Source organism: Leptodactylus fuscus, chromosome 3, assembly GCF_031893055.1.
Source record: "Leptodactylus fuscus isolate aLepFus1 chromosome 3, aLepFus1.hap2, whole genome shotgun sequence".
NCBI lineage: Eukaryota > Metazoa > Chordata > Amphibia > Anura > Leptodactylidae > Leptodactylus > Leptodactylus fuscus.
In genome coordinates this window covers 82,796,409-82,809,593 of record NC_134267.1, presented here as the reverse complement: position 1 = coordinate 82,809,593, position 13,185 = coordinate 82,796,409, and the positions used below count along the sequence as shown (strand labels likewise).

Sequence of the window (13,185 nt, the reverse complement as noted above, 5' to 3'; positions counted from 1 at the left end):
AAAATTGTGGGTGCACGTAACCCCAATATATTCTTTGAATTCCCAGTCAGACAATGGCACTATATACCAGTAGCAAAAATTGTGGGTGCACGTAACCCCAATATATTCTTTGAATTCCCAGTCAGACAATGGCACTATATACCAGTAGCAAAAATTGTGGGTGTATATAGCCCCAATTCTATTGCTAGGGGACTTGCAGGGTATTTCTGAGGTGAAGGTGGGGGGGCACACCGTTGGAACGGGGATTTGGGGTGTATATATGGGGTATACGGGAATACACTGTCAGTGTATTCCATTCAGGATCCTGGGAAAGCTGGGTTGCGGCAATTGAGCCCGTCAGTGCCACGTTACACTGACAAGCTTCTCCCTGGAATTGAAGTTATATGTAACCCCAATATATTCTTTGGATTCCCAGTCAGACAATGGCACTATATGGCAGTAGCAAAAATAGTGGGTGTATATAGCCCCAATTCTATTGCTAGGGGACTTGCAGTGTATTTCTGGGGTGAAGGTGGGGGGGCACACCGTTGGAACGGGTATCGGGGGTATATATAGGGTATACGGGAATACACTGTCAGTGTATTCCATTCAGGATCCTGGGAAAGCTGGGTTGCGGCGATTGAGCCCGTCAGTGCCACGTTACACTGACAAGCTTCTCCCTGGAATTTAGCTCTTATAAGAGCTGTTGGTTGTCTTCTCCTTCCTATCCTAGCCTGTCCCTGCCTACCCAGAATCTAAGCCCTAGCTAACTGGATGGAAACCTCCGTCCCCGGTGAATTGCAAGCTCAGAATGACGCGAAGCTGGGCGTCGCTGTTCTTTTAAATTAGAGGTCACATGTTTTCGGCAGCCAATGGGTTTTGCCTACTTTTTTCAACGTCACCGGTGTCGTAGTTCCTGTCCCATCGAATCGAGTAATGGCGCACTTTACCACGCGGTGTTCGATTCGATTCGAACATGCCGAACAGCCTAATATCCGATCGAACATGAGTTCGATAGAACACTGTTCGCTCATCTCTAATAGAAAACAATAACCAACAGCTAACATATGGGAAGGGAGTAATGCTGCAATACACAGAGCTTAGAGTGAGGGAGTAGAGCAGGGGTCTCAAACTCAATTTACACGGGGGCCGCTGGAGATAGAGTCTGGGTGAGGCTGGGCCGCATCAGGTTTTCCACACGCTATGCTCGCAGCAACAAATTTAGCTCCGCCCAATTTTATGATGACTCCATCCATTCTTATTCATTTTCCATGTGCCCCCACACATTATAATCCTCCTACAGTCACCCGTACACTAAATGTCCCCACATTATAATGTTCCCTTCTAACTGCCCCACAGTATAAGGTCCGTCTCCTGGTGCCCCAGTTTAAACTGGGTGAAACTAGAGGGGACATGGAACTGGGGCAGCTGGAGGGGGACATAAAACAGTGGGGGTAGTTGGAGGGGGGCAATAAATTAATGGCAGCTGAAGTGGGACATTAAACTGGGGGTAACTAGAGGGGGAAATTAAACTCGGGAGGCTAGAAGCAGACATTAAACTGTAGGGGTAGGTGGACAGTGACAATAAACTGGGGACAACTAGAGGCAGACAGGTCCCCCTCCAGCTACTCCTACGGTTTAATGCCCCCTCCAGTTGTCCCCAGTTTAAGTGCCCCCCTTCATCTACCCCCAGTTTCATCTCCCCCCACCATTTCTCCCCCAGTTTGATATCCCCCTTCATTTGCCCCATTTTATGTCCCCCCTCCATCTGTCCCCAGTTTTATGTCATCCCTCCATCTGCCCCCAGTTTCATATTCCTCTCCATCTGCCCCAATTTCAGATACCCCCTTCATCTGCCCCCATTTTCATGCTCCGCCTTCCATCTGTAACCCCAGGTTCATGTCCCCCCCTCCATCTCTGCCCCTAGGTTACTGACACACACACTGACACACACACTCCATCTCACATTCCTCTCAGTACTACATCTCTTCATCTTTCGGCCTACACACTAAGACACGCCTCCAATAGTCACGTGACGTCTGACATCACACACAGGTCCTTGAGTCTTAAACTTCAGCAGTACTAGCTTTCCACTGATCACCCTGTTATAACAGCAATAAAAGCGATGGGTGATCAGTGGAAAGCTAGTACTGCTGAAGTTTAAGACTCAAGGACCTATGTGTGACGTCAAATGTCACGTGACTATTGGAGGCGTGTCTTAGTGTGCCGGCCGAAAGATGACTATAGAGGGACATGCAGGGAGCTGCGCGGGGGCCGCAAACTTTCGTCCCGAGGGCCGCAGTTGGCCCGCGGGCCGCAAGTTTGAGACCCCTGGAGTAGAGGGACCCTGCCCAAGGAAAGGAGAACGAACTTCCCACTTTATCATATAAAAATTATAGTTGGAGACAATATGGCAAACCTGGGATGTTGGACCTAATCCAGGGCACCCAAATTTTATCAAAAATTGGACGGGTATCAGAAATGATGGCGTTCATTTTTTCATGAAGCATTATGGAGTCAACTTGCCGCAACACATACATGTATAGTGAGAGGTAGGACCTCTATCAAGTAAAATCAGGAAGCATTTAGATGCAGAGGATCCTATTGTTATTAGAGTAATGGTTGTGAGCAGGGGAGAAATACGTATACTTCTCTCCGTATCCCATTAAAGTCACGCCTTGCATCAGCAATACTAAGGGACTGTAGGGCAGAGCAGATCTCAACTTTAGCTTTGGAGAAAAGATTATCTAGAGAGGGAAAGGAGTAGTCTAAGGTGGCATTAACAGTGAAATTAAAATCCCCACACCAAATTATTCTATTGTATTGTATCTATTGATAATTCTTCTAGTAAAGCATACAATTCATGAAAAAACCCACAGGGATTTAGTAGGGGTATGGGAGACGACCAGACATAGGTAGTGGCCATAAAGATGACATTGAGAAGCAATTTAACGACCTTGGGGGTCCACTATTGTACTATTAACCAGTAGGGAAAGAGGTCCAAATAAAGACTGCTATCCTCTCCTCTTAGTCTAATTGGGGGCATGGCCTATGAGAGTATAGTGGGAATGAAAATACTTAGGGAATGAGGTGGGGATGAATGTTGGGTTTCAGTTTTTCATATTGAAGTAGTTCTTTTCAAGACCTCTGATGGGTATTTAAATCCCCTTACATTATGTGAGACAATCTTACACATGGGGGGTTCAAGGGGGAGCTATAAACATATTGCAAATAAACAGAAAAACACAGGTAGAGCAGGGTCAGACAGGGGCTCAAGGTGAGCATATACATAGTCAATGTAAAAGCAGCACTGTGGGGAGGAAGAAACATTAACTGAGAACAACAGAAACAATAAACTCAGCCAGAGTGATCACTCTGGGGTTAAATGGAGTGCAGCAGACCTAAGGCGCAAGGGGGAAATGGAGACCATCATCATGGTGATAAGGGTGATAAGGGATAAGGGACAGCTTGTCCTGGACTGGCTTAGGTTAGCAAAAATGCCGCCCTCCCTGAGGCCCTGGCGTAGCGCCGCCTGAAGCGCCCCCCTTCAGGTCGCCTCATGGGAGGTGCGGTACTGCATTATAGTCTATGGGGAAAAAAGCCCCTTTCAGGGGAAACCACTATTCGACTAAAGGAGAGCCACCAAGTCCACGAGTAGCAGGAGGACAGTGTTTAGGAGGAGCGCTGTGCAGTTAAAGTCTATGGGGTCCGTGCGCTTTAACTGCACAGCGCTTGCAGTTGCACTGATAAAAAAGTAAGCTCCCTCGTAACCGCAAGCTGCCAGCTCTCCCAACTAGCAAAGACGAGTCTGCGGCAAATCATCACTGGTTCTGCAGCCGGCTCGTCCTTGCTAGTCGGGAGAGCTGGCAGCTTGCTGTTACAAGGGAGCTGACTTTTTCTCATAGGAATGCATTGACCAGCGTTGATTGGCCAGTGTACAACATTCGGCCAATCAACGCTGGTTCTCCCGGAGGCTCGTCTGTGAGGAGGCGGAGTCTAAGATCGGACCACAATGGAGACTGCTTCCTGACTAGCAAGGACGAGCCTGCTGCAGAACCAGCATTGATTTGCCAAATGCTATACACTGTATAGCATTCGGCCAATTAATGCTGGTTCTGAATCGAATATTTACTGCGAATAGCTAGTAGTATTCGATCGAGTACGAATATTTCGAATACTGTAGTATTCTATTGAATATCTACTCGATTGAATACTACTCGCTCATCTCTAATTGCAAGCTTTCGAAGTTCTTGGCTTCTTCCTCAGGTAAATTTAAAAACAATTTCTGAAGGATTCATATTTATGTACAGAAGGACACATAGGAATATAATTTTAGGTGGAAGGGTGGAAAGTTATTGGTACGTACAAGTAAACAATTCATCAGTTCCCAAGGTTCTTATCAGTTCAAAGAGTGGTCTTTTATGGCTGCTTCAGATCAGTGATTCTTGTAAGAGGCCATAAACCCATGTGACAGATTCAACCCTTCCTGGAGTGTATTAAACAGGGTCATGAGCTTGTACTCATAAATCCTCCTGTCTTTCTTAGATTTGAAATTTCCTCTTAAAACCAAAATTTTCATGTCATTGGTGATATGATCTTCATTGCAGAAATGTTTTGACACGGAAAGGTCCATCCTTTGTTCATTATTAGTTAGCCATTAAAAAAAGGTATCAACTACTGAAGACTCTTTTTTATACTTGACCTGGTGACTGTATTTTTTTTTTTTTTTGGGGGGGGGGTGCTATTAAGATTACTATGATATCATTCCATTTTTTTTGCTAAGCGTCTGTTTATTTTGACATTTTTAACAACATTACTTTCTTTTTCAGGATATCAATGAATGTATTCTGGAAAATTATGCAGAGTGTTCCAATCCAAGACTATTTTATATTATTCCATATTTTTGTGGTCAACATCCTAAATGCAGGTAAATATAGTTCTTCAAATGTCAAAGAAAACTATTTCTAGCTTACAAACTCGGAGGAATACAGGGTTTTGTACAAAAGTCTAATTTTGTTACATCATGGAAGAGAAGTTCAGAAGGCTATTGCCACTATGTTGCCCTGGATAGACAGGGGTTTTTGATAAGATAAGAAAATCCTTTAATAGTCCCACCATGGGGAAATGTCAGTGTGTTACAGCAGCATAGATAATATGGATACAGGATAATAACAGTAATATATTACAGAAGAGAGACACATAGTTCAGAATAGCAGATAGGAGAAAAATACTAGGAGTCATAGCCGCTAAAGAAAAAAAAATAGAAGACTTCGGGATCATTTAGTTCTCTGTACAGAGTGCTCTTCACTTGGACTGATGTAGATTATGTAGCCTGACTGCAGTTGGGAGGAAGGACCTCCGATAGTGCTCTTTTTCACACTTGGAGTGAAGAATACCTGTGGTGGGATTTATTCTCCAGTATGGAGCTAACTACGGACAGTATCCTTCTGTTACCCACCACCTGTACTGGCACCAAAGGGAGTCCCCAGGACAGATGGCCCTTCTAACCAGCCTGTCAAGTCTATTTCTGTCCCTGGCTGGTATACTACTTCCTCAGCAGGCCACACCGAAGAACATGGCTGAAGCAACCACAGGGTTGAAAAAGGCCCTAAGAAGTGTCCCCTGGACTCCAAAGGCCCTCAGCCTCCTGAGCAGGTAGAGTCTGCTGTGGCCCTTTCTGTGCAGCGCATCCATGTGATCAGCTCAGTCCAGTTTATTATTGAGGAGCACACCCAGGTACTTAAAGGTCTCGACTATCTCTATGCCTGATACTGTATATATCAGAGAGAGAAAGAATCAATCAACCACTAATGCAGTGATCTTATGAAATAAATAAAATTGATAGTCCTATCTACCCCATAATAATACAAATGAAACGTGGTTTCACAAGAAACAAGCCTTCAACCAGTTCTGTTGAAGAGAAAATTAAAAAAAAATAGATACAAAAATGGTAAAGCAATTCTTTTCTCCCAAAAAATGTTTTTATGGTACAAAATTAGCAAATCCAAAAAAGTTAGGAAGTTGTGTAAAATGCTAACAAGAGTGCAATTATGTGGATATCGCCTATAACCTTATTTTATAAACAGCATAACATACACTCACCGGCCACTTTATTAGGTACACCATGCTAGTAACGGGTTGGACCCCCTTTTGCCTTCAGAACTGCCTCAATTCTTCGTGGCATAGATTCAACAAGGTGCTGGAAGCATTCCTCAGAGATTTTGGTCCATATTGACATGATGGCATCACACAGTTGCCGCAGATTTGTCGGCTGCACATCCATGATGCGAATCTCCCGTTCCACCACATCCCAAAGATGGTCTATTGGATTGAGATCTGGTGACTGTGGAGGCCATTGGAATAAAGTGAACTCATTGTCATGTTCAAGAAACCAGTCTGAGATGATTCCAGCTTTATGACATGGCGCATTATCCTGCTGAAAGTAGCCATCAGATGTTGGGTACATTGTGGTCATAAAGGGATGGACATGGTCAGCAACAATACTCAGGTAGGCTTTGGCGTTGCAACGATGCTCAATTGGTACCAAGGGGCCCAAAGAGTGCCAAGAAAATGTTCCCCACACCATGACACCACCACCACCAGCCTGAACCGTTGATACAAGGCAGGATGGATCCATGCTTTCATGTTGTTGACGCCAAATTCTGACCCTACCATCCGAATGTCGCAGCAGAAATCGAGACTCATCAGACCAGGCAACGTTTTTCCAATCTTCAATTGTCCAATTTCGATGAGCTTGTGCAAATTGTAGCCTCAGTTTCCTGTTCTTAGCTGAAAGGAGTGGCACCCGGTGTGGTCTTCTGCTGCTGTAGCCCATCTGCCTCAAAGTTCGACGTACTGTGCGTTCAGAGATGCTCTTCTGGCTACCTTGGTTGTAACGGGTGGCTATTTGAGTCACTGTTGCCTTTCTATCAGCTCGAACCAATCTGGCCATTCTCCTCTGACCTCTGGCATCAACAACGCATTTCCGCCCACAGAACTGTCGCTCACTGGCTGTTTTTTCTTTTTTGGACCATTCTCTGTAAACCCTAGAGATGGTTGTGCGTGAAAAAATCCCAGTAGATCAGCAGTTTCTGAAATACTCAGACCAGCCCTTCTGGCACCAACAACCATGCCACGTTCAAAGGCACTCAAATCACCTTTCTTCCCCATACTGATGCTCGGTTTGAACTGCAGGAGATTGTCTTGACCATGTCTACATGCCGAAATGCACTGAGTTGCCGCCATGTGATCGGCTGATTAGAAATTAAGTGTTAACGAGCAGTTGGACAGGTGTACCTAATAAAGTGGCCGGTGAGTGTAGAAACACATCAAGTTGAAATTTAGACAGTTTTCCATTTCATTTGAAATACTGCCTTTGAGTCCCGCCTCAAAGAGCTACATCAACAGAAGATGACCACATCTTTGGGGCAAAACTGCCTTCAGTAAGGGAAATGCATAAATTGTGTGAGCGTATAGTGTACACCCTAGGTTTATAGTTTGTGAAGAAAAAGTTACCAAAGCTGACTCCCCAAAATGCCCTCCCAATCTGTGCAGTCACATCTGGAATACTAATGCTCACTACACCCCTTTAAAAATGGGGTCACTTCCTGGGGATTACACTGCACTAGCAGGGTCTCTGCCAACATTACATGACACCCCAAACCAAACCATCTACATCTGCACTATTATGAAATCAAATAGCACTCTTTTCCTTCTGCGCCCTGCTATCTACCCAAACAGCTTATTCCCACATTCTTATACTCGGGATAACCCAATTAATGTTATATATGTAGGCATAAACTGCTGTTTGGGCACACAGCATGGTGCATAAGGGAAGGAGTGGTATCCGGCTTTTGGAGCACAAATTTAAATGACTTGGTTTGCAGAGTCCCTAAAATACAAGAAAAGTGAAATCTCCTGAGTTGTGACCCCATTATGGAAACTGCGCTCTTCAAGAATTGCATTAATTTATTTTACAGAAATGAATGTACAGAGTGGCAATTTTCCCCACACAATTGCCATTTGAGGCCATTTGCAAGTTGTTCTAGTGCAGCGGTTCTCAAACTGTGTGTTGCAACCCCTTTGGGGTCTGGTCTTAGGAACTGAGACACCGCTCCTCTATCCGTCACCAGGCAGGTACGCTCACTAGGGCCAGCGTTGGAGGGGGACAAATTGGGTAATTGCCCAGGGCCCCCGTTCCCAAAGAGGTCCACGTGACCCAGAGCATCAGGCTCTTAGCTCCACAGCTGTATTGGTGTACTGTGCTGTGCACGCCGATACTGTTTAATTCTATAGAACAGGGAGCTGAAAAGTGTCTACTCTGCCATAGAAGACTGCCGGTAGCGCAAAGGATGTTGCAACATAGGTGGCGTGATGACATCACTGCATCGCACCACCTGTGCCACTACTACAGGGAGAATCTCTGGGTGCTCCGCTCATCGAGGGAGTGCGGTAGTTTGAGTACAAGATTTATTATTTTCTGGTAAGGGAACGGGATTACCTGCTAAGGGGGCAAACTATCATTTATAGGAGGACTAATATTTATATTAGGGGAACTATTAAATATAAGGGGACTAGTATTTATAATGGAGGAACTATTATACATAAGGGGCACTATAATAAGAGAGGAATTATATCTAAGGGGAGCTTTTAAATATATGTGTGCTATTATAAGGAGGGCAATTTTATATAATGGGGGAGACATTTATAAGGGGGAGGAACTAAACAGCAATGAATATAATTATATGGTTGAAGGTCACCATAACATGAGGAAGTGTATTAAAGAGTCGCAGCATTAGTAATCCCATCCACACATTGCAGAAAATTATTTGCAGGAAAAATCTGTGGGCTTCCTGTGAAAAATTGTGATGTGTTTCTGCCACGGTTATTTTCAGAAAATATGATTTATGATATCTAATTGCTCATACATGTATTCCCTCTAGGGATCCTGGTGAGTGGGCCTTGGAACGTGCAAAGCAGAATGTAAAGGAAAACTTCCTTCTTGTTGGAATTCTGGAGGAGCTTGAAGATGTTCTGCTTTTGTTGGAAAGATTTTTACCTCACTACTTCAAGGATGTCATGAGCATTTATAAAAATCCAGGTACATGGGCCATTCTATTTATTTAACATGTTAGCATAAATAGAACGTTTTCTGAGCCAATGCTAAGAGCGGGTTCAGGAGGAGGGAGAAGTACAAGAGCTTCCATTATACTACTATGTTTGGCTGGAAAAACCGCGGCAAAATCTAAAACAAAAAAATTGCTTTTCCGCAACATGGGTCCTTAGCAAATCCCAACCACACATAGCAGAAAAATACCCACAGCAGAAGTGCTGCAATCTCCAAAACCGCTGCATTTTTGGAAATCACAGTATGTCCATTATACCTACAGAAACGCTGGCGGTTTCGGTATAGGTATATTTGAAGCAGAAAGTCCACAGAGGAAAACTCTTCAAACTTTCTGTGAAAAGCGCTGTGAGCAAAAATGTGATGTGCATCCGCAGTGTTTTTTCCTGCAGCACTTTTTGACTGTGGCCCGCTACATGGGGCCTTAGCTTAAAGGGTTTTTTCCATGAACTTAACTATGTTTAAGCCCTTAACATATCGGTGAAGTGAGCTCAGTTGGCACACCCCTATATAAATACAATTTTGCACACGGAAGCATAACTTATGATGTATGAGCCCCAAGCAAAATTTCCTGCCCAGAATTAGATCTGATGCAGAGACGCAAGTACATATTGGGTAATATTACTAGAATAGGATCAATGCACATTACTCACTGGGTAACTGTTCACCCTAGTGTTCAGTTGTGTGTCTCTCTCCAGTGTCCAATGGTGCAGGAGAGTATGCCTTGAGGGACACTTTGAAGGTCATCGGCCTCAATGCAATATCGTTAACTGATATATGTCATTTATAGTACTGACCTTCCTAAATTAACATTGTCCTTTTGGGCTCCATTTGGCTCCTGCCACCCTACAGATATCTTGGGAGGCTCAGCACTATACTGCTTTTTTTTGGCACTTCCACACTCTGTGTTTTCCTTTGGCCATCTCTAAAGGGAACCCACGGCATAAAGATTTCTACAGCATCACTTGAGTTCAGTAATAGTTGTATAAATGCTCTCCTTAGAGGTGCCTGCGAGCAGCTAAAGGTTTCTTGTTTTCTGAACAGACATATTTGATTTGGAACTCCATAGAGAAGATTTATCAATGTATTTGCACCAACTGCTGTATTTATGAAGTCCCTGTGCCATGTAAATATCTAAAATGGTCCATTGACACCACAAAAAACACTGATTTACATGTATAAAAGACTAATAATTCTAAAACGCCAAAAGACTTCGTCATGTTCTCATTCTTTATAATGTTTAGCCAAAGCAGATACATTCTTGTGTTGTATGTGACTAGTAGCTATAGTAAGTAAGCTTTTGTCTGTTATTTGTAGTCAAGTATTTTTGTGAATAATTTGTGTATTCCTTTGCTCCGCAGAACACAGAAAGCTTGGAAATCTGACAGTGACAGTGAAGAAAACTTTCCCATCTCCCAATGCCCTACAAGTACTCTATCAGCGCATGAAATATGAATATCAGTTTTATCACTACGTCAAAGAACAATTCCATTTGCTCAAGCGAAAATTTGGGCTTAAATCACATGTTAAAGCCAGGACCAGTCAAGAAATCTCTGTCCCAGGACCCATCCCCATGGAAACTGAGGAACCCATAGAAGATGAGGAGGAACAAGATGATAAGTGGTTGGAGGACATTTACAAAAGATGATACTGCAGCTGTAGCCTCACAAGTCTAGATCCATTTCTTGAGCTTTTTTTTATTGTTAAAAAAAATTCTTAAGGAACATGGTTAATGCTGAACTGCATTAATACTTTCCCACATGTTGGGTATTAGGGAAATGTGCCCGATTTTGCGGGTTGTGTTTACTTTGATTTTTATGTTCAGTAAGTTAGTAGTATTGAGAAAAAAAGAGATACAGCACAAGGACTTGAGCTTTTGCCAGTATTTGCAGGAATGTGTTAAAGTTTTAGCCGCATTTGCAGAATATTGAATGTGTAGAATTGGCGCATTGTGCATATGATGCACAGCCTTTGTCAATATGATATTTTGCACTTAAGTTGTGTTACACAGCAGTTGTAGCCAAAGCAATCCAGGAGCTCCAAGCACACCTCTATACATAGGAAAGCTATGTCATGCTTTTATATATTCTTTTATTTGATGGCCAGAGCAAAACCTGCACAAAAGAAGAAATTGTACACGTGTGAATGCTCATGTTATTTCATATTTCCTTTTTATGGATATTTTTTTTTTGCGGTTCAGATCAGCCTTTCCATAAGGTGAGATAAACAACATGATGTTCAGGAGGTTACGGTGTAAACGCTTGATGCTACAGTATGTGCACTATGGACTGACTTTCAGGTTACCTGTATCACTATCATTTATAGGCAACAAAGCTGTCAGGTGATTTTTTTTTTCCCCTCTCTGAGAGCAGGATATGAGATGGAGATAGAAGATGAGCTCTGTTATTCACTACAAACAGATGCTGGGTGGATGAAAAATGGACCCATTTCTGGGTTTTATTTTTTGTCAGACACATAAGATCAGTCTACCATGCTTTAGTGTCCAGAAACTGTTCAGCTTTTCTTATAACACTGTGCAGAAAGCAAAAAGAAACAATATGCAGCTCACCGCCTGTGATGCACGGCCATGACTTGCTGCATGATAGAAATTGAATCAGTCCATATCCTAGTTAAAAGTGTTATAGCTCACCCATGGAGACTTAGGCCTGGTTCATATCTGCGTTCGGTATGCCGTTCAGGGACCCCCTGAACAGAATACCGAATGCATTAAAAAGTGGTTAGCTAAGAAACCACACGGATCCAATAGACTATAATGGGGTCCGTGTGTTTTCCGTGCAGTGTCCGCATGAATCATGCGGAGAGAAAAGTGCTGCTTGCAGTATTTTTCTCTCCACATGATTTGTGTGGACACCACATGGAAAACACACGGACCCCATTATAGTCTATGGGGTCCATGTGGTTTCTTAGCTAACCGCTTTTTAATGTATATAGGTTTCCGTTCGGGGGCCCGAATGGAATATTGAACACAGATGTGACTCAGGCCTCAGACACAGCACTAGATATTGCCTCTATGGAAACAGATTTCTATCAGTTTTTGGCAGATTTGATTTCCACAGGTTATTAAAACATCCCCTGACAATTCCCTCCATATCATATGACCCTTCCAGCTCCCTTCCTTCCATCACATCCTGCTCTAAGATTTGGCAGCTTCATTTTAATAATGTTTTTCTTCTCATCCAGGTGAAACTAAGCTGGATTTAGTCCTCATTCACACGTGTAAGATATGGACACCACCCATATGTGATATGTGGATGTGTGACTAAGGCCTTACTGTGGTGCACTGAAGTGGAAGAAACTGCTCACAAAGAAATGACAATAATCAATAAAGTTTATAAATTTGAATGAGCACTTCTAAGTCCAGTAGGCAAGGTACATTGATATTAAGGAGGAAACATCGATAATGACCCAGATTTACTATCTGGGCCGCACCTTGAAAATGCCAAAAAAAAGTGCCTCAACACGGAGCATCTATAATGGACAACTTTGCATCTCTTCTCCTACGTCAACACTTTTTGGGTTGTGTGTGGCGGGAATGTATAGGCAGGCCATGAAAACTGACCCGAGTTACCATTTGTTCACATCTGCGTTGGTATTTCATCCGGGGGGAGTCCGCATGGGGACCCCCCAAACTTAATACCAAATGCAATTGCAAGCACTGTGCAGTGAAAGCACACGTTTCCCCATAGATTATAGTGGGGTCCATGTGCTTGCCGCGCACTGCCCGCACAAATCACGCGGACAGGAAAGTAGATTGTGAATAGAGATGAGCGAGTACTATTCGTAACGGCCGTTTCGAATAGCACACACCCATAGGAATTAATGGAAATGGCCATTCATTCTTATGGGAGCGTGCTATTTGAAACGGGAGTTTCGAATAGTACTCACTCATCTCTAATTGTGAACTACTTTCTTGTCCACATGATCTGTGCGGAGATCTGGTGGCAAGCACATGGACCCCATTATATTCTATGGGGATCCGTGTGCTTTCACTGCACAGCGCTTGCAATTGCGTTTGGTATTCCGTTCGGGGTGGTCCCTATGCGGACTCCCCCGGACGGAAT

The 13,185-nt window shown here is 43.5% G+C and overlaps 1 protein-coding gene across 1 annotated transcript in view; it reads left to right on the top strand.

The window, feature by feature from the left end:
- Window positions 1-11,837, top strand: part of UST (uronyl 2-sulfotransferase) — a 229,214-nt gene extending 217,377 nt beyond the window's left edge. The window contains exons 6-8 of the mRNA XM_075267888.1: window positions 4,809-4,906; window positions 8,922-9,079; window positions 10,465-11,837. Coding sequence (XP_075123989.1) covers window positions 4,809-4,906; window positions 8,922-9,079; window positions 10,465-10,751 — 543 coding nt within the window. The 3' untranslated portion in view covers window positions 10,752-11,837. The remainder of the gene's footprint in view (window positions 1-4,808; window positions 4,907-8,921; window positions 9,080-10,464) is intronic.
- The last annotated feature ends 1,348 nt before the right edge of the window (window positions 11,838-13,185 follow it).